At 38.6% G+C, this 25,377-nt stretch overlaps 1 protein-coding gene across 7 annotated transcripts in view; it reads right to left on the minus strand.

The window, feature by feature from the left end:
• The window catches only part of CHCHD3 (coiled-coil-helix-coiled-coil-helix domain containing 3), a 294,629-nt gene that overhangs the window by 98,189 nt on the left and 171,063 nt on the right, over positions 1-25,377 (minus strand). For 3 of the 7 annotated variants that reach the window (XM_077995002.1, XM_015134928.3, XM_077994999.1), the window contains exon 5: positions 2,299-2,382. The exons of 2 other annotated variants lie outside the window; for them this stretch is intronic. In XM_077995002.1, the coding sequence (XP_077851128.1) occupies positions 2,299-2,382 (84 nt within the window). 7 annotated transcript variants of the gene reach the window in all.

Genomic DNA, 25,377 nt, shown 5'->3' on the forward strand with positions numbered 1-25,377 from the left:
CATTACACAGCAGGGAAATGCCAGGTCAGAAATTTGAATCCAAGGCATCTGACATCAGAGGCTTGTGCTCTAAATCCGAGTTCTGCCCACTACAACCAGGGGGCCAAATCAGGCCCAGTCCCTGTTTTTGGTTTTACATTTTTAAATGGTTGAAAAAAAATTTAAGCAAAATTTTGTGATGTGTGAAAACCATACGAACTTCATACTTTAGGGTCCCTCAATTAGAACAGAGCCACACTCATTCATTTACAGTTGGCTTTCTCTGATTCCACATTACAAAGGCAGAGTTGGGTAGCTGCACAGAAATCAAATGTGGTGTGCAAAGCCTAAAATATTTACTATCTGGCCCTTTACAGAAAAAATTCCTGACATTCTCTAAACCATTCAATTTTATGCCTATTCAACATCTCTACTTCAATGTCTGAAGTGTCCCAAGCTTAACATATCCGTAATGAAACTCCTGATTTCCTCTACCACCAACATCCCAATCCATATCTTAAGAATTTTCCCCGGTGGAAAAAACCTTCTAGTTATAAAAGCCATAAACCTAGAGTTTGAGTCTTTTCTTTCTTCACTCATGTTCAAAGCCATCAGCAAATCTGGTCAGCTCTACCTTTAAAATACTGAACCACATTTCATTACTTCCCCTGCCGGCACTCAGACCCACACCAGTCATCCCTTTTCCGAATTACTGCCATATTTCTTACTAATTCTCTGTTGCTTCAACTCTTGCCCAAGACAGCATCCAGAGGGCTTGTCTGTTCCCAAATCCCCAGCCTTCCCAAACACGCCAAGTTCACACCTGCTTCATGGTTTTGGCAATGGTTTGCTTCCCTATTACCATAGGCCTCTTCCCAAATGTCACCTCAACAGAGAGATCTTCCCTCTCTACCCAACTCCATGCCTAAACCCCAGCCCTGGGATTTTTCCCATTTTAGTCCTCTCGAAATTATCATAACCTGCCATACAATATGTATTCTGGTTTTAAATTGAATTTAAGCTCCAGGAAGATAGATGTTTACCTCATTTTCTTCACTAGTACAAAGCTGCTGGCACAAGACCAGGGCCAAACATATATTAGGTGCTTAAGTAAATATCTGCTAAATGAATGAGAAAATGCTCTCTACATTCAAGAGGTACTCAGTTCGGTAACATACGGAGACAGCAAACACATTTAACATGCACATAACTGTACTGAGTGAGGGTTAATATTGTATTTCTTATTTTTTCCTATTTTCTTATCAAATAACATTTTCAACAAATAAAATTTTGAGAGTTTCATTCAAAAGAAAAAGAGAGCTTACTCTGCAACCTCATGGTCTATTAATCTAGATAACCAATTAATCTAAATAACCAACCTACTTTATTGAAGAGGGCACTGATAAGGTGCTCAAACTCTCATTCTTAAACTCACTGCCTTCTTTTGTCCATCTCTGTCCAATGCTAGACCCATGCTGACTTGACACCCTATCGCTTTTTCCTTCTCCTAACTCATGTTTAACTTCTACTATTCAGCTCCTATCCACCTCTCCTGAAGGAGACATTCATTTCTTAACTACAAATGCAGTGAAACTGAGTTTTCAGAAAGAAGATATACCCTGCCAGGCGCCAGTGGCTTATGCCTGTAATCCCAGCACTTTGGGAGGCTGAGGCAGGCAGATCACTTGAGGCCAGGAGTTCGAGACCAGTGTGGCCAACATGGTGAAACCCTATCTCTAATAAAAATACAAAACTTAGCCAGGCATGGTGGTGCACGCCTGTAATCCCAGCTCTCAGGAGGCTAAGGCATGAGAACCGCTTGAACCCGGTAGGCAGAGGTTGCAGCGAACCAAGATCACACCACTGCACTCCAGTCTAGGTGATAGAGTGAGATTCCATCTCAAAAAGAAAATAGCAAAAAAATAAAAGATAAAAGAAAATAAATATATCCTTTAAAACGCTACCATTTTTAAGAGTGTACTAAAGTTTAGTCAACGTTTGGGGGAGATAAGAGTAGCAGTGTACTGTGTGACCTGGAGGCAATGTAGATTCTAAACATATAAAAAAGTATTTGCATTTGGTAGGTCCCAAAGTGGTAAAATGCATCAGTGAACAAATAATGCAACCATTCCAAAGTGACCAAAGAAAAAATGACATTGTTACAGAGGATGAACTACCTACCTGCCTGCTTTGCTTCTTCACTTCCTGGTCATTTTACAACCAGGAAAAGCAGTTGAAGTTCTAATTAATTAATTTTTAAATAAATATACAAGAAAGCAGCAGATGTGGTAATAGAATCAATGACAAAAATAGTCATACCCTCTCCTCCAGTCTAGCCAGCTGTTCTTTGTAGAATGCATCCTGCTTCTTTAGCACTCGGTCTTTCTCTTCCAGCTGCCTAGCCTAAAAAAAGAAATGAGGAATATACTATATCAAGAAAAAGCAGCAACAGCAAAGCAAAAGTCAAGAATAAATTGCATTAGAAATAAGAATACAAATCTGAAGATTCTTGCAATCTATTAGGTCTCTGCCATAGAAAAACATTAAGATGATGATTGCTGTATTTAAATGTAAAGAATAAGTCCGCATTGTATTTTTCACTGTAACAGCTGTGTCCTATTTTGTCCAGATATATTTGGAAATGTCAGAATACAGCACAAAACAGACTCTTATTTAACTTGCCTATCGAAGAGTAATTTCAAGGATTAATATTTTGTACAACAAAACTTTAATTTTATCCTGGGCATAAGATACATGGCTCTTAACCTTTTTTGAACAAAAAAGTAATGTCTAAATAACATTTTGCACATAAATCTTGTTTAAGAACAGTTAATTACCTGCAAATAAATACATACATTGTTCTATTTCCCTTTATGTAAAGAATTAATTGTTATGGAAGAACGGAAACAAAAACTACTATATTTATTCATTTCAATAATTCAAAATAATAATAATAAATAACAATTTAAAGTAATTTTAAAAACTTTAGTTATTGCACTTTCAATTCATAAGATTTTTTAAAATAAAATCAAAACAAGTAAAATATTTTTGGTTCTTTAAAAAATGATGAAGATGGCTACTTATGGATATTTTTCAAGATTTGTGTAAAAAAATGTATTTCTTAAATTAAGGTTGGTATCTTGAATATTGTGTTTAATTGGCCTTTATCTCTGAGGGATGAGACTTTCCTATATCACTCTGAGTTAGATTTTGTTTTCAACATATTTTTTGCTCAGTGAATGCTGAATATATGCCTGACTACAACTTATAAGAAAATGTGTGTGTGTATATATGTATCTATATATATTATATACAGATATATAGGTATATATGTGCGTGTATCTTTTAATTTATATAAACAAAGTATATATATTACTTTTAATATGTAAAGTGTGTATATATATATTTTTTAATTGTATGCATCCAGCCATCCATTAACAAGTATATATTTAGGCATTCCCATCCTTGTGCTACTTTACCAAAATTCTTTCGTTAAATGACCAAGTATTGCCTATTTCAGATGTCAAGGTGCCTGTCTACTCAACTATCTGCTTAGTTTAGGTGAACTACTTGCACATTTATAGGTTGCTGTTTTGCTACTTACTTTGTCTTCAATATCCTGCGGCATGTTAAAAATAAAATAAACAGTTATTTAACAACGTTAAGTACTGTTTTTTCCTAATTTCACACACACACAAAATCTGACGGATAATATTTAAAATGCAAGTCGAAGAAGGTAATGGGGAAAAAATAAAAAGGAAATACTTAACTTGAGACACATTTTAATGTCACTATACTGTTACAGTTTGAATAGAAGATTCAATAAAAAGTACATGCTGCTTGGAAGCATAAGAATAAATAAAAACAAATACAATGTTAAGATTAGATTAAAGTACACTCATATACAAGTATATAATCTATGGCTCCCTGGTACAGCACAGCAAAAATTTTATTAGACTGTTAGGAATATGAAACAAAAAGCAAACGAATTTCAAATCTAATATACATGACTACATAATCTAAAGAGAAAAGACCTCTCTAAATTCAACATAAAAACCCAAAATATAAATAAAGAAAATGAAAAAGAATAGACTCATAAGAAACTCCATAAAACAAAAGCACTATAAAATCCAAAGAAGCAGCAAGTAACAAAAAGAGGAAAAGAAATCCAACATATAACTGGGAGAGTTAACGTTATTAACGTACAGAGAACTTAAAAAAAGAAAAGCCTCATCCCCCACTCCTCTCCCTGCCAAAAAAAAAAAAAAAATGAAATATACACAAACAATATAAACTAGAAATTAACACACAAAAAAATATGAATAATAAACACATGAAAAAAATCCAACCCCACAGCAAATCAGATAGTACAAATTAAGGTAACACGGTGTCTAATATTATTCATTCACCAACTAACAAAAATGTAAAATAAAAATACTCAATATTGGCAAGCATATAAGAAAACAGGCTCTCCTATACACTGCTGGTCAGAATATAAATTGGTATACCCATTTTATAAATCAATCAGATAAAATTAACAACTCTTTAAAATGTACATATGCACTGAGACCTAAAAACACTACTTATGGTACTTTTCTTAAGTACTATATGCAAAGATGTTCATGATAGGGCTTTTTAGACTTCATTACAAGGCTGTTTAGAATTGCAGCGAAACAAAAACAAACCAATGGCTAAATGAAATATGTTCTCAAAGTATACCACGTAAAAAAGAAAAAAGCTATATAAACCAACAGGCAGTATAACCTCTTTTTTTGTAGGGAAGACGAAGAGAAAAAACAAAAACAAAAGACCCCCCAAAAAAACCAGAAGGATATTTTACAAAATGTCAACAGAGGTTACAGCAGAATGGTAAACTTATGGGTGGTATCTATTTTCTTATTTTTGCTTCTTCATATGTTCAGAATGAAAAACCAACATACTTAATAGTCAAGGGGCAAAAGGAAGAAATTTTTTAAGGTGAGGAAATGAATGGGTTTCTTGATTGTGGTGGTGGTTACATAATTATATGCACTTGTCAAAACTCATAGAATTGTATATCAGAAAGAATGAATTTAACTATATAAATTTTAAAAATGAATATAAATTAAGCATACTAAGATTTATAATAATAACTATAAATGTGTGAATGTGTGTATAAATCATTATTATCATTAATTTTCTTATGTGGCCAATTTGACTTCCAGGCATTCAATCCTAGCAAATATTAAAACAAAAGAGTATTTACATCTAAGAAAATGCAACGAGCATTATTTAAAGCAACAACTAAGAGTGAACAATAAAGGTTTGGGTAAATAAGAATCTGGCAATAGGATACTGATTATAAAGATTTTGATCCAGCCATATAATCAAACAGTAAGAGTCCTTGAAAGCTGATATCTTAATAAAAAATTAAGTTTTTAAAACTCAGAATGTTAAGTGAGAAAAAAACACGTCATAAAATAGGGTGTGCCCTAAGTTCCTAATTTTGCATGAGAAATGGGGGAGGGAGGAGCAGAAGGGAGGGACGGAGAAGGTGGAGTACTTGTTTATATTGACATGGAAAAAAGTGTAAAGTATGGTAAGATGTTATAGTAGTTATGACATACGCAGTGGGATATATTATTTGGACTGTTTCTTATTTCCTATAATGAACAGTTATTATTTCTGTAATCAGAAATAAAATCTTTTAAATATCAATATTACTCATGTTTACACTTGACTATGAGATGGAAATATAGCACTGAGGACATCTAAAAGAGTGACCTATTAAACAATTATATTAACAATTCAAAAAATTTGTTTTAACAACTTGAACAGTTATAGATAGCATGGAAATTGTATTGCCTACTAAATCCTGAATGTATCAGCACCTGGTTTTCTCCCCCATTCAATATATGGCATTATCTACACTGGATATTAAAACACTCAGACTAGGTAATGTTCCTTTTGTTCACACAGTGAGATTTTTTAAAATGCAAAGAAATCATAATGGACATTCCATTATCATTATTTAGAAAACACTACACTTGAGCCTACTGAGGACACTGCATCAATCAACAAATTTAATTTTGAAAAGCTGATTACAACCTAAATAAAGGATGTACAGATATATGCTCACTTTTCTAAGACATGATCCTTGAAAAAGTTTAAAATAACATGTCCAAAGTTCAGATGTGTACACTAAAGACCAAAGAGGGGAATATTTCCTAGGACCCAACACCACCAAATTATAGGCCAGCAGCACACATCTTTCCCTGGACTGCAAACAGAATCAATAGTTTGAGATCCACTGGGAAGAATAACAAAGTAAGAAACATGGCCACAACACTTTAATAGCCCATTGCTTTGAAACAGTTAATATGATGCTAGGAGGAAAAGTCACACGATATGAATCCTGAAACTTAAATAAGCCTAGAATACATTGACTAAGCTAATAGCTGCTGAGGATGGGGAGTCACATTCAACTTTAAAAAAGTAGTAAACCTACTGCAAGGAAATAAAACTCCGTAGGGCTCTCTAACAGAGAATCATTGTAAATGAACAAATAAAAACAAAGAGGATTACAACATTATTTATTGATATAGAATCTATCTTGGGAAAAAAATAATATAAAACATTTTTCCCCATCTGCTATTTGCTATTCCTAGAAGAAATAAGTATAGAATAGTTTTCAGATCTTGCCAGATTTGGGATAATGTGACTGGACTTGAAAATGTGACACAATGTACATAAGTGGATCATTATGGAAAACTAGAGTATCCCATAACGCCAGAACACAAAAAAAATATGGAAATCAAGTTTAAGGAACCCAACACAAACATTTTGATGTCTTAACTTGGTGTTGATAGCTAGATTAAAAGTGAAGTACGTATGTTTACTTCCTTAAAGACTTGTCTCTTTTCAGAATGGACTTGAAGGTGCTTTACAACAAGGGGTATAATAAAGTTTATACAAAAGAAAACTGGGATTATGAATATAACATACTGCGCTGATAGGAACTTTACCTTCCCATGAATAGCCCAGGCTAAATCTTCATAGCACAAACTTTTCGGCATTACTACACCCTTTTAACCCTGGTTGCTCCTGGGGACTCAGGTGTGGCACCAACTGCACGGCACTGGGAACTCGGTGACATCATAATCACTTAGCACAGATAATGAAATGTTACTTTGTATATCAAGCACAAGGCATGTTAAGGCAAGGTTCTATGCTACGGGAAAGCTTGTATATTTTAAATGACAAAGTTCCCTGAAATGTCAGTATCCAATTTTTAATAGCTCAGTGTAAAAAACAAAGCAGGTACCTATTCAACTTTCCATGAGATAACACTATGAAGCCAGAGATTACCAGGATTTAGAAAAGACAACAATGCTCTAACAACATAAACAGGACATCCCTATAACTATATGTCCTTTTATTCTAAATCTTTTAACAATCTGAAGCATACATATAAAGAACTGAGAAAGATTAATCTTTCACTATGATATGGATAATCTACGGTAGGCAAAATCTATTTTACAACTCACATAGGCAGATGAGCAAATAACAGTAGGAAAAAGACCTTTATTTATTGTCAAAACTACATATGAGGTGCAATATATACGAACCTAATAAAATTATATGCTGACATAAAACAGAAAAAGAATTGAAATATCAAAGGAGGCTGAACCATAAACTTGTAAGGTAATATTGCATTTAGAAGCTGTAAAACATGATCGCTGTGAATATCAATTAGCCATAACAGAATAATTAAAGTAGCCATGTATGCAATTAATTGAATTCTAGACTTTCGTTAGGAGAAATTATATAGGGTTCACTGAGTCTTTACCAAGTGGCATTAATAAACAAAGAATTTTACTTTCAGCACTGTTTTCCAAACCATACCAGAGGGTGACCTTCAGTAGGGTAACTCATCTAGGTGAACTTAAAGGATGTCCAACCTATTATACTTTTCAATGAGGCATAAGCATCAGCTATAAGCAGACCCCAGCTTGAAATGTTAAACTGCACTGATGTCCACTAACGCTATAACACCTAATGGAAGGTGAACATAGACCAGAGAGATGAAAGACAAAAGTCCATTCTTCCAATATACTTCCTTATCTGAAGTCTGGAACTCAAACCCAAGCACCCAGGATTAGATCAGGGCAGTTGGTGTTGGTGTTTGTTTTGTCTTCCCCTTCTCAGAGTTTCAAGAGACCTGATCGACATTTTAAACTTTTTCATACTAATAACATACTGAAAACAGTCAACTGATTATGTCCTTTGCCACACAGGGGTATGATATAGTTTGGCTCTGTGTCCCCACCCAAATCTTATCTTGATCTGTAATCCCCATAATCCTCACATGTGGAGGAACGGCCCAAATGGGAGGTGACTGGATCATGGGGGAGGATCCCCCTGCTATTCTTGTGATAGCGAGTGGGTGCTCACAAGATCTGATGGTTTTATAATTGTTTAATGGTTCCTCCTTCACACGCTCTTTCACTCTCCGGCTGCCTTGTGAAAACGTTTCCTGCTTTCCCTTTGCCTTCCGCCATGATTGTAAGTTTCCTGAGGCCTTCCCAGGAAGCGCAACTGTGAGTTAATTAAATCTCGGGTAGTATCTTTATAGCAGTGTGAAAATGAACTTATTTCATTTTTACACTGCTATAACGATTTAGCAGTGTGGTACCAAGGTAGTGGAGCACTGCTATAAAGATAGAGAAAATGTGGAAGCAAGTTTGGAACTGGGTAATGGACAGAGGTTGGGACAATTTGGAGATCTCAGAAGATGACAGGAAGATATGAGAAAGTTTGGAACTTCTGAGAGACTTGTTGAACAGTTTTGACCAAAATGCTGATAGTGATATGGACCATGAAATCCAGGCTGAGGTGGTCTCAAGATAGAGATGAGGAATGTACTGGGAACTGGAGCAAAGGTGACACTTGCTATGGTTTAGCAAAGACACTGGTGGCATTTTGCCCCTGCCCTAGAGAACTGTGAAACTTTGAACTTGAGAGAGATGATGTGAAATGGGAACTTATGTTTAAAAGGGAAGCATGGCATAAAAGTTTGGAAAATTGGCAGCCTAATCATGCAGTAGAAAATAAAAACCTATTTTTCTGGGGAGAAATTCAAGCCAGTTGAAAAGATTTGTAAGAGTAACAAGGAGCTGAATGTTAATCACCAAGACAATGGGCAAAATGTCTCCAGGGCATGTCAGAGGCCTTCACAGCAGCCCTCCCATCATAGGCCCAGAGGCCAAGGAGGGAAAAATGGTTGCGTGGACCAGACCCAGGGCCTTGTTGCTGTGTGCAGCCTCAGGACTTGGTTCCCTGAGTCCCAGCAGCTCCAGCTCTAGTCATGGCTAAAAGGGGCCAAGGTACAGCTCAGGCCATTGCTTCAGAGGGTACAAGCCCCAAGCCTTAGTGGCTTGCATGTGATGTTGGGCCTGCAAGTGCACAGAGGTCAATAACTGAGGTTTGGGAACCTCCACCTAGATTTCAGAGGATGTATGGAAAAGCCTGGATATCCAGGCAGAAGTCTGCTGCAGGGGCAAAGCCCTCATGGAGAACCTCTGCTCGGACAGTGCAGAAGGGAAATGCTGGGTTGGAGGCCCCATGCAGAGTCCCTACTGGGGCACTGCCTAGTGAACCTGTGAGAAGAGCGCCACCGTCCTCTAGACCCCAGAATGGTAGATCCACTGACAGCTTGCACAGTATACCTGGAAATGCCACAGGCACTCAATGCCAGTCCATGACAGCAGCATGGGGGCAGTACCCTGCAAAAACACAGAGGTGAAGCTATCTAAGGCCATGGGAGCCCACCTCTTGCATGGCATGAGACATGAGACCTAGACATGAGACATGAGACATGAGACATAGAGTCAAAGGAGATTTTTTTAGAGCTTTAAGACTTCATGGCTGCCCTTATGGATTTTGGACTTGCATGGGACCTGCAGCCCCTTTATTTTGGCCAATTTGGAATGAGAGCACTTACCCAATGCCAGTACCCCCACTGTATCTTGGAGGTAACTAACTTGCTTTTGATTTTACAGGCTCCTACATAGAAGGGACTTTCCTTGCCTCAAATGAGACTTTGGACTTGGACTTTTGGGTTAATGCTGGAATGAGCTAAGACTCTTGGGGACTGTGGGGAAGGCCTGATTAATTTTGAAATGTAAAAAGAACCTTAGATTTGGCAGGGGCCAGGGTGGAATGATATGGTTTGGCTCTGTGTCCCTACCCAAATTTCATCTCAAACTGTAACTCCATAATCCCCACATGTCGAGGCACAGACCTGGTAGGAAGTGACTGGATCAAGGGGGCGGTTTCCCCTGAGCAGTTCCGGTGATTATGAGCGATGGCTTTATAAGGGTCTGAAGGTTTCTCTTTCACAGGCTCTTACTCTCTCCTACCACCTTGTAAAAAAGGTGCTTGCTTCCCCTTTGCCTTCTGCCATGATTGTAAGATTCCTGAGGCCTCCTCTGCCATGTGAGATTGTGAGTCAATTAAACCTCTTTATAAACTACCCAGTCTCAGGTATTTCTTTATGGCAGTGTGAAAATGGACTAATGCAAAGGTATATCTACTATTCTCTTAAATAAGAATGGAGAGCCAAAAATGAATGATTTTTGAAATTAAACAGTAAAGATGACACTGAATAAAGAGAGGAGGTTGTTGGAGTACACAAATTTTGAATAGAAAGTGATCTGGTGGTGTTTTGCTTTAAATTATCCCAGAAGTTCTCTTATAACTTTTATGTATATCATAGTGTCTAACAAAAGAAGCAAAATGCAGTGCTGGATGAAATTAGAACCAGTTTTATAAACTTTTTTCTACAGTTTGAGAGAGAGGGGACAATTGTTAACTATATATTTACTCCTCCAGTTTTCTAATTATTTCATAATTTGGAAGTTATTTGCACTATGACAGAGTAAGAAACTCAGTGAGGAGACAGAATACTTGGGTGCCCATGTCCACTCTGTGGAATCATCACATCACCATGCACTGACCCAGCCCAGGACCCATGTTCCAAAACCATCTTGGACATTACTTCCAGAGTCTTTGCCAAGTCATACCCTAGCTGTTTCTCCTACTTTTGCAGCTAATAAAACCTTTCAGTATGTTTCCTATGGCACCTGTTTTTTTATTTTACCTTGTATGATACATGCTTACTTACCCACTGCTCCTCTCCTTAACTGTAAACTCTCTGAGACAAGAGAAGGGCTTTCCTCCTCTCTGTCTGTATCTTTGGCTCAACCTAGATCTGTACTTTCCATAAGGAAACAGTCAGTACACAGCAGCTGTATCAAATGAACTGCACTGAGTGCAAGAGTTTGTACGAAGTAAGTAGGTACAGCTTCTGGGAAGGAAATCTGTCCTAATGTCCAAGATTTAGTTCAAACTACTACATGATATACAGTGTGATTTTATGTGTACATTATTATGTAAGTTCTGAATTAAGTGCTGCCAGCAAGTTACTGAGGAATGCACAATCCAGGAGCAATCAACAAGTATTCTTATTAGAAGCTCGAAAAGTAGAGGAAGCTACTAGAAGCGCTTCAGTCACCCATGCCTTAATCAACAGTGATGTTTTGCTAATTAGCAAAATGACTGCTGGAAATGGGATTTTATTGGTGAAAATGGTCCATTAACCAGCATGATAAATGTTAGATATGAGTTCTTATTAGTAAAATGAGAGCTATCACAAAGATATCAGAATTAGCTGCCATATTATAAAGACACTCCTACATCTGCTGCATGAACAGGTTAAAGAAATCCAATGAGGCCTTCTAGCTTTTACTGTAGGAATGGTGCCTCGGAATTGATCCCTAAAAAGCTCTGTATTCAGCCATGTGTTTAAGACAGAGATTCTTATCTTTGGCACTATCAACAATTTGGACCAGATAATTCTTTGTTATGGAGACAGGTCTTACATACTGTAGAACGTTTAGCAGTACTCATGGCCTCTAATCCATATAGCCCAGCAGCACTACCCCAGCTCTGAGTTGTGACAAACAAAATGTCTCCAGACATTACCAAATGTTGCCTAGGAGGCAAAATTGCCTCTGTGGAGAACCACAGGTTTAAGAGGTGATATAGTTAGGCTGTGTACCCACCCAAATCTCATATTGAACTGCAGCTCCCCTAATTCCCACGTGTCATGGGAGGGACCCAGTGGGAAGTAACTGAATCATGGGGGCGGACTTTTCCTGTGCTGTTCTCATGATAGTGAGTAAGTCTCATGAGATCTGATGGTTGTATAAAGGGGAATTCCTCTGCACAAGCTCTTTGCCTGCCACTATGTAAGATGTGACTTTGCTCTTCCTTTGCCTTCTGCCATGATCGTGAGGCCTCCCCAGCTACGTGGAACTGTGAGTCCATTAAACCTCTTTTTCTTTATAAATTACCTACTCTCTGGTATATCTTTATTAGCAGCATAAGAACAGACTACTACAAGAGGATTGTTGTTTGTCATCTGTCTCAGGTGAAACTTTCTTGCAAAGAAAGTACTTAAAAGAACAGAAAACTGCAACTTCGTTGAGTTTTACAAAACAGGTCGTATGAATCATTTTGTACCGGCTTTCTAATAAAGTTTTATTCAATAAATGTCTGTACATATTGTAGAATTGGGGTTGGGTCTTCTTGTGCTATCTATCATCTGGTGGTAGGGTTGAATTGCAAAGGCATAAAGCACAAAAGCAATGAGAGTGGCTCACATCTTTGTAATGTAATGAATCATTTCCCAGTGAGAAAATATATAAAATATGTACAAAAGCTCTTTCTTTCCTACAGCTTCTGGTAAAACCAGAATCAAAGCTTCTATCACATATAAGACTTTGAATCCATTTAACTTATGTTCAGATCAGGCAGGGCTGAGATTCCCTTGACATGAACTGGTTCTGGTTGTTTAACATTTGTTCTGCTTGGGCAGTGACTACGCCATACCTGTTGTCAAATATTTTATATATAATTCCTGAGAACAAGGCATATTGTGATTCCATTATAACTTACAAGTTTCATGTTACAAAGTAACATGACATTTCAACATGAAAGGTGCTGAAACATATCACCACATCAGTTCAGTGGCATATGCTCTGTGCTCTCCGCCCAACATCCATTTAAGACAAGAACACTCATCACAATCCCCAACCCATAAGAAACATTAAAAAAAATGCTGAATCAAAAATGAAATGAACTGCTGGGGTTTCAGAGTTCTAACACAAGCAGTCTTATCTTCTCTAATGACAATGGCTTCAGCTACTACATGCTTATGAAAGACACAAGTGAATATAAACAGCTAACAAGCCTAAAAGACCATGGTGAAGCCAATTCAGCAACTGAATATAAAATACAGCTCCAAAAAGCCAAATTCTATAAAATAAATTAAGGACTCTATGTCACAGCATCATTAGCAAGCTTAAAAACTTTAAAGCTAAGAATTAGCACTGAAAGATGAAAAAGTGGTAAAAGAGGCCATATTCTATAAAACCATGTGATTATATGGACTTAGAGAAGGAACAGGCTTTTACTATCAAAGGCAGCTGCAGCACAGATTGGTGTTATCAACTACTGAATGCTACCATCACTCGTAAAAGCAGGGTGGTCTCAACTCTAAACTACAGCTGTTGTGAGTACAGAGTGGGAATAAATACTAAGCATTTTGAGTTATATAACTTAAGGTGCAATTATACTAAAATATCTCTATCTTCTTATTCCACATTGTGGGAAATAAAACTTCCATTTCCAGGCACTTACATATAATCTTGTTTTACCATGGAGATTAAAAATCTCAGAAGCACTCTGACATAGAGACACTAGTTAAACTGCACTATCTGCACCAAGATATTTGGTGTCAGTGAACTGACAAATAAATTGGACAACAACATGGAGACAATTACCGCACAACTTCTGAATTCCTTTTCTTTGTACTAACTTGTATTTGTTCAATTTAAATTTAGACTTAATGTTCACACTATTGGGACCAATTGGCCACTCAACCTCTTTTCTTGCAATCTGTTTCACATTCAGAGCTGAAGAAAACATCCAGAGATCACTCAGTTCATTTTCTAGGAAGTAAGTGAGGCTCCAAGCTCTTTGTCGGCGAAGGGAATTCTTGAAGGTCAGAAAGAGAATTGGTTCTGGGACTCCTGTCTCTTGACAACAGTGTACTTCCCATCGCTCTGACTTTATTTCTCCGCATGTTGACTTCAAGTTAAGAGAAGAAAATGTAAAAAATGACTAATCAAACATTTGTAGCAATTTTCAGCCCTACTCAACATAAAGATTCGTTTTTAAAGATTTTCTGCAACCGTTATTGCACACTACACTAAAAATAACTTCAAATCGACCTGTATACTATGTCGGTTCAGGTCTTCTGGGATGCAGATGCTGAGACATAAAGTACAAGAGACTGATTATGGGGACATATGTGGGAAGGGTGGAGGAGAGAAGGAGCAGAAGAAAGCAGGAGAGCCTCAGACCGTGCTGAAGGTCTGATACCAGCAACAGCAGGGAAGGAATGAAGATCATACACAGCTCTGGGAAAATCTTAGCCAGGCTGACGGGGAGCCCCAGAGCATGTGGTGGATCCCAAAGGTGCAGCAGCTTGATGCTGTCAGCTAACTGCACCACACCCTTTGAAGCAGGTTCTCTTAAAGATACTGCTAAAGGGCACACTCCTATGGCCGCCACATAATCAGATTTGTTAACTAACACAAAACAAAATGATGACAACAAACACCAACTTCCACTTCAAACAGAATGTAAACCAGCAGAGAATGAGGTTTACATGTGTTTGTATATATGAGTTCCCTTTAGAATTGCTTCACTTATGCAGGCCAGGCTGAGTAAATTCAATTGAACTTATGGAATACTATTTGATCCATAAGTTCTATCAAGTAGAGAAAGCAACAAAATAGGCATCAATTAAAGCTTCCATTCCATCTTGCCTGCTAACTCATGGTCTACAGCAAATCACCTCACCTTTCTGGATCTGTCTCTTATCTGTACAATTCAGAGGACAGGCTAAATAATATCTAAGACCCCTCTAACATCCACATTTCATGCATTACATTTACCACAACATTTCCTCTATTATTCATTTTGAATCTACTAAGCAGCTAGGCCAGAGGAAATTCAATAAATGTGTATGTTCTTCTGCCAAACTGCTAGGATGCTAGGGGCACATATTAAACAACATTTGGAAATAACCATGTATATATGACACCTGGTTGCCAGGGGCAGACACTGTGTGGCAGCAGCAATGTTCCTTCTCTGCCTGACTTGGCACCGGCAGTGGGTTTGCAACTACCAGAACAGAGCCTTTGCCTTAGCAATATTCGCTGGGCTGCCTCCTGAACCTCATACCACCTGGCAAACTCAAATAGGTAAGACTGGGGCTGCAAGGGGCCACTTTTCTAAAACAACTTCAACTCATTGCTGCTAACCAAATCACACTCATTCTTATCTTCTACATAAAAACGAGGAATGCCAGAAAATAATCAGGCATGTTCATCCTGTTTACGTTTCTTTACAGAGGCTGGTATAATTACATCATACAGACATTTAACTTACGCAAACTCAACTGCCCAGGGTGATGGAGGGAGAGAGAATAATTTCAGTAGTACCCAGAGCTCCACTTACTCCACAAGAAAGCCTGAGACTGGAGGCATACATCAGCTCTCCTCTCGATCTGTCTCATCTCCAACACGCCCTCACAGAGTGAGCATCTCTTCCCAGTGAATGGAACTCTAGGGGTTGAACTTACACAGGTTTCATTCACAAACCTTTAAATGAAAGCCAGCACTTTCATCTAGTGCTCAACTGAAGAAAACTACTGATCCAGAATAGAAAAAAAACTAGCAGTACTGAACTCCTAAGAATAATTTTGAACAAAAGAAATGTTTACCTTATATGCTGATTTTAAAACTAAATCCTTAAGATGCAACTCTACTATATTCTAAGAAAAATAGAATTTGGAGGCTAGGCATGGTGGCTCATGCCTCTAATCACAGTATTTTGGAAGGCTGAGTCGGGTAGATCACCTGAGATCAAGAGTTCAAGACCAGGCTGACCAATATGGTGAAACCTCATCTCTACTAAAAATACAAAAATTAGTTGAGTATGGTGGTGGCACCTGTAGTCCCAGCTACTCAGGAGGCTGAGGCAGGAGAGTTGCTTGAACCGGGGAGGCGGATGTTGCAATGAGCCAAGACAGTGCCACTGAACTCCAGCCTGGGCAACAGAGCAAGACTCCCTCTCAAAAAACAAAAAAGAGAGACAGAGAAAGAGAAAAGAAAAGAAAAGAAAAGAAAAAAGAAAAGAAAAGAGAAAAGAAAAGAAAAATAGAATTTGGAAAAGCACTTAAGGAATAAAAATTTCTTTCTAAAGAAATCGTCCACAATGGGTCACTGGTAATGAAAGTACAACAGAACACTCAGCCCTTTACAACATCCCAGTTTTCCCCAAACTGGGTAGTGAGGGGTTTCTTGAAAACCTTCAGCCTCTGTACAAAGCCTCTGGCTTATCTAACCAAGGAAAAGAAGTTAAGAGGTAAGATCATGGGAACAACAAATGATAACCTGAGGCCTAAACAGGTAAGAAGGGAAAGAAGCCTTAGAAGGCAGCAATGGAAAGAAGTGAATGCACTCAAAGCACGAGTCATTCTCATCCAAACAGAAAGCAACAGCACACACAACATAGGATGGAAATCAGCCACCTCAGTGCTGGGATCCAGGTGACTGAAGAGAGACATGCCATCATCTTCCCATTAAAGAAGCCACCCTGAGGCAAAGGCAAAGGCCACAGGAGGGAGGCAGGGGGTCCTCTTGTCTGACTCAGTCCTCAGGCCTGGCTGGTTTAGACTTAGCTTTGCTCACATCCCTATTTGTGAACAATACTCTGGTATGGGAAGACCAAAATGAGGCAGAGATCTCCGCAATCTCAAATTCTAGAAACTCTTGGCATACCAGTTTAGCCATCAGGGAACTCAGGAATAGACATGATCAGCATTGTCAACTTACAAATTTTAACATCCTTTGTCACCTTTAAAGACCTGTAACTACATAATCACACTAGAAAGCCTCACTGCACAGCAATGTGAAGCAAGTACAATCGTCTCTCAGTATCTGCAGGGGATTGGTTCCACAACTCCCCAAGACCCAAATCCACAAATGCTCAAGTCCCTGATATAAAATGGCATAGTATTTGCATATAAACTATGTACCTCCTCCCATACATTTTAAAGCATCTCCAGATTACTTATAATTCCTAATACAATGTAAATGCTATGTAATTATTACCCTGTATTGATTTTTATTTGTATTCTTTTTAGTTGTTACATTAAGGTTGTTTTTTCTGAATATTTTCAATCCTTGGTTGGTTGAATCTGCAGATGCAGAACCCGTGGACACAAAGGGCCAACTGTAGTACGGTTTCTACACGAACCTTTTTATTTTATTTTTTAATCTTACGGTTAAGGAAACAAGTTGCAGACAATAGATTAGCCTGAAATCCACAAGCTGGAAGAGCTGTCTCATGAACACATAATTTCGGACTCTTCCCAGGAGAGCTCACCAGGTAGATCCATCTCTAGGCTCGAACCCAACAACAAAAAGCAACCTCATAATTCTGATTTGGTCTTGTCTTCTGGGAAGTCAGAATATTATTAACTACCTGGCAAGGGTATCTGGCCTGCTTATGGCTATAGTTATTGTTTTAATTACATGTTGCCTTCTGACTTAAAAATCATCTTACTGTGAGTAGGATTTTCATTAATCCATCATTTGATCAGATGCTAGAAAGCTCTTCACAAGTGTTCGAACTGAGGAACTAAGTGATCAGATTCCAGACCAGAGAAAAGCGATTCCCACCCTTAAGCCTTTTAAACCACATGTAGGTATACCACATGTGAGTGTATCACATGTAAAATCATCTTAATGACAAACATGAATGACATCTGATGCCATATTTCTCAGCTATCAAAAATACCTGGACAAAGGACAGGCATGGTGGCTCATGCCTATACTGCCAGTATTTTGGGAGGCTGAGGTGGGGGGATCATTTGAGGTCAGGAGTTCAAGACCATCCCGGGAAACATGAGACCTCATCTCTACAAAAGATTAAAAAAAAAAAAAAATCAGCCAGGCATGGTGGCATGTGCCTATAGTCCCAGTGACTCAGGAGGCTGAGGCGGGAGGATCACTTGAGCCCAGGAGGTCAAGGCTGCAGTGAGTTATGATCATGCCACTGTACTCCAAGCCTGGGCAACACAGCAAGACTTTGTGTCCAGAAAAAAAAACCCACAACTTTTTTTTCACTTTTTTTTTCAAACGAATCATACATATTTAAGGCAGAGGCAGGAATATACCTTCGAAACCAAGGCCCTTAGAAGTCAAAGACACTTTTAGGATCATAAAGCTAACTAGTCATGAGTTAAGAATAGAATACAGATTATTCTGACTCACTTTTTGAAGTTGGCATACTAAGCAATATCTCAATATTCTTAAAAACTTACCTGTAAATGACACATGAAAAAAATGCTCATCATCATTGGTCATCAGACAAATGCAAATCAAACCCACAATGAGATACCATCTCACATCAGTTAGAATGGCGATCATTAAAAAGTCAGGAAACAACAGGTGCTGGAGAGGATGTGGAGAAACAGGAGCACTTTATACTGTTGGTGGGAGTGTAAACTAATTCAACCATTGTGGAAGACAGCGTGGCGATTCCTCAAGGATCCAGAACTGGAAATACCATTTGACCCAGCGATCCCATTACTGGGGATATACCCAAAGGATTATAAATCATGCTGCTATAAAGACACATGCACACGTATGTTTATTGTGGCACTATTTACAATAGCAAAAACTTGGAACCAACCCAAATGTTCATCAATGATAGACTGGATTAAGAAATGTGGCACATATATACCATGGAATACTATGCAGCTGTAAGAAAGGATGAGTTCATGTCCTTTGCCAGGACATGGATGAAGGTGGAAACCATCATTCTCAGCAAACTATCTATCACAAGGATAGAAAACCAACCACCGCATGTTCTCACTCATAGGTGGGAACTGAACAATGAGAACACTTGGACACAGAGCAGGGAACATCACACAAGGGGGCCTGTCATGGGATGGGGGGCAGGGGGAGGGATAGCATTAGAAGAAATACCTAATGTAAATGATGAGTTAATGGGTGCAGCAAACCAACATGGCACATGTATACCTATGTAACAAACCTGCATGTTGTGCACATGTACCCTAGAACTTAAAGTATAATAATAATTTTAAAAAGCCATAAAAAGGAATGAGATCATGTCCTCTGCAGGGACACGGAGAGAGCTGGATGCCATTAACCTCAGCAAACTAATGCAGAAACAGAAACTGAAATACCCCATATTCTCACTTATAAGTGGGAGCTTAACAATGAGAACACATGGACACAACGGGGGAAACAACACACACTGGGGTCTGTTGCGGGGCTGTGGGGAGGGAGAGCATCAGGAAGACTGGCTAATAGATGCTGGGCTTAATACCTAGGTGATGGGATGATCTGTGTAACAAACCTGCACATCCTGCACATGTACCCCGGAAATTAAAAGTTGTGGGAAAAAAATGCCTAATTAAAGTAAAAAAAAAAAAAAAAAAAAAAACTTGCCTGTAAATAAGAATCCAGAAATAGAAATCCTTAATACATTATTCCAAACATAACATCACCAACCACCCCACTCCTGCCACCACATACACACAGACGTATTTAAAAGCATGCATTAACCATCCATTTGGATGGGCTGATCATCTGCAGAGCTTCTAAGATGCAATTCCTTTCCAGAGGCACTTACTAATCGAGATGAGTACTGTACTACAGAGTGGACCAAAGGATATTGCCACAAATCAAAATAGCTGCATGAAAATATATTCACTGAAAGTAACAGACATATATATTAAGCATAAATAACCAAGACACACAACTCAATTAATATGGTAAGAGAAATATTTCACTGAAAGGGCTGGCTTGATCCTTTAGACATTTACTGTACTATGCAAAGAGAGCGAATGTTAACTGCACTGGGCACAAAAATTATAACTATGTGAGATAAAGCATTTGGTAATTAGCTGGATTTAAAACTTCCACAACATATGATATATACTTCAAAACATCACATTGTACATGATAAATACATACAATGTTATCTGTCAGTTTAAGAAAATTTTTAATTTAAAAAATTTACAATATTAGCCAGCTGTCAATTTTTTTTAATGTTAAATGTTTTGTGATCCTTGCCATTTGTCACTTTGCACAAAATATTCTAGGCTACAATAAGGAATTAGTGCTTTTTCTAACTGAACAAAAAAGCCTGTTTGCTTTGAAAACTGCATACCACCTGCTATTAATCTGAAACTGAAAACAAGCAGTGTAATGACAGCTAGCAAGTTAACACCCCCTCCACCTCTTTCCTGAAAGATGAGCATGAGTGCCATTTCATAATCTTTTCAAAATTCTTTTCTAAAAAGTTCTAAGAAACAAATTTATATTTTACTACTAATAATGACATATGAGATTACTAAAACCAAACACAGTGCCCCTGCAGTGTGACAAGCCTGGTTTAAGCGCTGAAGGAATTCCCTCCCCAACCCCCCGCCCCATCTTTTTCCTTTTTTCTTTTTGTCTGGTGTCAGATGAATACAGCAGTAATGATGACACGATCAAGGAAGAGCTGACAACCAGCTGGAATATTTGTAAAAAAAAGACTGCCTAGCAGGTCTTTGCAGCAAGCTATCTTTTGTCCTCCTGTAGCTTTCTGTCACCTGAGGTAGCCTGCATCCTCCGGAGATGAAATGCAACATAAAACTATTAATTGATCTACTGTCCAAATAGTTCCTGTAACACTTTGGAGAACTTCTGCAATTTGGTGGGTAGAATGGCCAGGCCACCAACTTACTCAGCTCTAAACACAAAGTCTGATCTAAGCAGAATACACAATTCATGATCACCCATAAATGACTCTGGGGCATTCTGAATGTGTCTCTTCCTGCTAGAGGAAATAAATCATACCCTATATACATGTTAACATGTTAAGTTAAATGCTAAAATAATTTACTCATCTGAAGAACAAAATAAACTTAATATATCTATTCATTTATTCAATAAGCACTCAATGAAAACCTATTTTGTACAAGACCCTCAGACACTGAACTAGACAGGGCAGACTACAATAAATAACTTGTCTATTGCATCTCACTCAGTGACCATAAACCACAATCCTAAAGCTCCCATTTACACACAGAGCTATAAAACTACCAAGAATCCATTCCTGTCTACAGATGCCACGTTTTTCAAGAACTTATAAATTGGAGTAGAGGGCAGGGCACAGCTTGTAAACACAAGCAACCATAATAGAAGATAATATACGATAAGGACAGTATATGCTGCCAGGAAAATACAGGATTTCATCAACTGGACTAGAACTTGAAAGCCAGATGAGTAGGATTTAGATGGGCAGAGACAGGGTCAAAGGCCATCGCAAGATAGGGCACAAGAAACTGAGACACAGAGGAGGGAAGAAAGGAGGCCTCAGCAAGTCTATCAGTTGAAGAGGGAATTACAGTAAGAGGGCCAGAAAATAAGTGGGAACTAGTCTGTAGGAAGACTTAACTGGCTAAGAGGCCTGGACTTCATCCTGTAGGCCATGGGGGGGCCTCTAAAGGTTTTTGAGCACAATGAAAACAGTATTTTAGGAAGATTAATCTTGGTATGTAGGATGGATTAGAAAGAGGGGAGAATGCCAGTAGGGAAACCATTAAAGGGCCTGTTGAAAGGATCCAAGTGTGAGATAACAGGACCGGCACGTGCTGAATGACAGCTATGTTTCTACCAGCACTTTCTAAATATCTTCTAAAGGAAAGGTATAAATTCTAGTGAGAAGGCAGTGAACTGCAGAACTGAGAAAACAAACCATAGTCAAAAACCCAGGGAAATATACAAGAATTAACATAATACATACCATGACTACGCCACAGAAAATCTCCAAATAGAATCACCACTGAAACTAGGCAATTTGAAGGTAGGCCACAGATATATTCAAGAGATCAGACATGCTATTCTAAAATAAAATTAATTAATTAAGAAAGAAAAGATAATTAACGAAAGAGAAGGAAATGTGGGACATATGATCATGAGGCATGAGGAACTGTTTGTTGTAACCATCAGTCTCGGTCTGCAGTTCAGAATCTGGTGTTTAAGAGAATCATGCTGCCACAGTGCAGGAAAACATAACTGGGAGTTTTCCTGTGTCCAACTTGACAAAAGTACCAATTTCCTTCCATCAAAACTTCAAATTTGCTACAGTCTAACACCAAATTTTAAGTTCTTTACCCTAAATAAAAGGCCACTATATAAAGTCTCCAACCTTAGAAAAATCATGCTGGCTCTAAATTTTTAAATGTCCTAATTTTAACATTTGTTCAGATATTTCACTGAGATGCTGTTTTGTATATCATCTTCAAAACATGAGTTAAAGTTACCCTGCACTTTCATCTTAAAGGTATCCTTTCACATCTGAGACCCTTGCTTTCTAAGGCATGGTCTAAAGGTTAAAACTCTAGACTCTCCTCTGATAAAGACACCATCCTTTCCAATAAGTGGCTAACATACCCGAAGAAGAAGGTCAGAAGCATAAGCCCTTGTAAGTACTGGGTCCAGGCCAGGCAGATTCTTTTAGGTTCCTGTGGACACTTGAACAAAATGGAAGACAGATGCAAAGGAATAGATCCCTAAACTCAGGAGTCTGGGGAAAGCTGCTTCTAAATAACAAAGATTAATAATAACTAATAGTTGTGAACTTTAGAATGTTATAAAGTTATCTCATATTCATTATATCATTTAATTCTCAAAATAATGCTAGGTCTTAATTAAATTATCAAAGCTATGTCTAAGGATATGGTTTGGCTGTGTCCCCCTACAAGTCTCATCTTGAATAGTAGTTCCCATAATCTCCACATGTCGTGAGAGGGATCTGGTGAGAGGTAATTGAATCATGGGGGCAGTTATCCCCATGCTGTTCTCATGATAATGAGTTCTCATGAGATCCGATGGTTTTATAAGGGGCTTTTCCCCATTTGCTTGGTACTTTTCCTTCCTGATGCACTGTGAAGAAGGACATGATTGCTTTCTCTTCCACCATGATTTTAAGTTTCCTGAGGCCTCCCAGCCCTCCAGAACTGTGAGTCAATTAAACCTCTTTCCTTTATAAATTGCCCAAGACCGGGTGCACTGGTTCACGCCTGTCCCTGCACTTTGGGAGGCTGAGGCAGGCAGATCACTTGACATCAGGAGCTCGAGACCAGTCTGGCCAACATGGTGAAACCCCGTCTCTTCTAAAAACACAAAAATTAGCCAGGTGTGATGGTGCACACCTGTCGTTCCAGCTACTTGGGAGGCTGAGGCAGGAGAATCACTTGAACCCAGGAAGTGGAGGTTGCAGTGAGCCAAGATCATGCCACTGCACTCCCGCCTAGGTGACAGAGCGAGCCTCCATCTCAAAAACAAAACAAAACAAATATCAGTAACAAAAAAACAAGTCTCAAGCAGTTCTTTATAGCAGCATGAGAACAGACTAATATACCTACAATACTGTATAGCAGAGGAATGGTAAAATAAACAAATCCTGCCAAATTATCACTCCCAACTTCACAGTGGAGCGTAACGAGGGTCAAAGAAGTGAAAGGGATTGGCACAGTTACACAGCCAATAAGTGGTCAAGATGATGTTGTATTTATTTTTTAATCAACTAGTCTCTCATTATTAACACAACTACCTTTATCTTCTTCTCTACAAAGCCATACCAGGCTCTATTGACAATTTTATTTCAGAAACTTCATGGCACTTGCAACCTACAGCACACAATTCATTCAGCAATGGTTACAGAAAAACTCCTATGCATGAGGCATTGTAGCTATTGCTTAGAGGCTGGAACAAGAATGAGAAAATAATCAGGTATGAGCTTTCCCATGAAAAACTGGTACCAAGCACATACACTTGACCCTTGAACAACATGGATTTGAACTAAGCAAGTGCACTTACAATGACTTATAATGCAGACTTTTTTCAACTCAAAGCAGATCCAAAATACAGTAGTCACGAGATACAAAACCTAAGTATAAACTTTCTATCCACAAATTCTGTAGGGCCAACTGTGGGACTTAAATATGCACAGAATTGGGTATATAAGGGCGGCCCTGGAACCCATCTACTGTGTATACCTAGGGACAATTGTATTTGTAGCGGTAAAACTCACCATGGGCAGGGGGTATTTGTTTTTATTACTGTATGGTCAGAGTCCAGAATAGTGCCTGCAAGTCCATAAGAAGTGACCTCCACATGCTTGGTGCATGCATTGGAGAGCAGAAAGAGTTGCCATGGCTCCTATAGTTGCCTGTATTGTTCAGGCTCCTGACAGACACAAGTAGGTTTACCTAAATGCATACTCTTTATTCTTTAACTTTCTTATGGTAATAAACTATTGGGAATTCAAGCAGATTTCTGACAGAGAATGGTGAACAGAACAAAGTATATTTCTGCAGATTCCCTTTGTATATCTGTCTCTCCGTTTAATATTGAACATTTCTATGTGTCATTTTCTCCATCTCTCTTGTGCCAAGAGATAGCTCTAAGCAGGCAGCTTAACTATTTCCATTTCTCTTCATCCAAGCTGACCCCCTCTAACTTTCTCAAACTGAACACAGCAGCATACTACAGGTCAGCAAAGGGCTAGCAATTATATGCTTCTAAAACATGGCAGACAGAGGCAAGGATGTCACTGCTCCTGGCTCCCATGCTCATAGCAGATGTTGCTCAGCCAGCACTGTCTTTCCTGACCCCACTGAGTCTGAGTAAGGCTACATAACCTTTCCCAACACAGCTCATTACGTAAGCATTACCAATCAACGGGAGCTGGCTGACAGTTTGCCACAGTACTATCCTGGCTGTCAGACATGCTGTGGGTAAAACAGTAACACAAGGAGAAGAAAAACTAACAGAAAACCAAGAGGAGTAATTAAGGGCATAAAAGGAGCATAATTAAGGGCAGCAGATACAATAACAGATTAGGTTCAAAAAGAAGCATGGCCCATTCTCAGCCATGAAGAATAAGGGTTAAAAGGGCAAGAAGAGATGGGAGTTCCACAAACACAGTCCAGTAGACTCACAAGGCATGCCCAGTGTCTAAATAAACACATCAACACTAAAGCAAGGACAGACAGTAGTCCACTCTGTTGGAATTAACAACTAATAGGAACAATATGGGAAGGGGTCCTAGCCAAGGAAGTAGCCATGAGATGACTGGCCACCCCCATCTACAAAGAGCTAGAGGCAACCCCAGAACATCATTAACTACCTGTCA

This window comes from Macaca mulatta, chromosome 3 (assembly GCF_049350105.2).
Source record: "Macaca mulatta isolate MMU2019108-1 chromosome 3, T2T-MMU8v2.0, whole genome shotgun sequence".
In the NCBI taxonomy this organism is placed as follows: domain Eukaryota; kingdom Metazoa; phylum Chordata; class Mammalia; order Primates; family Cercopithecidae; genus Macaca; species Macaca mulatta.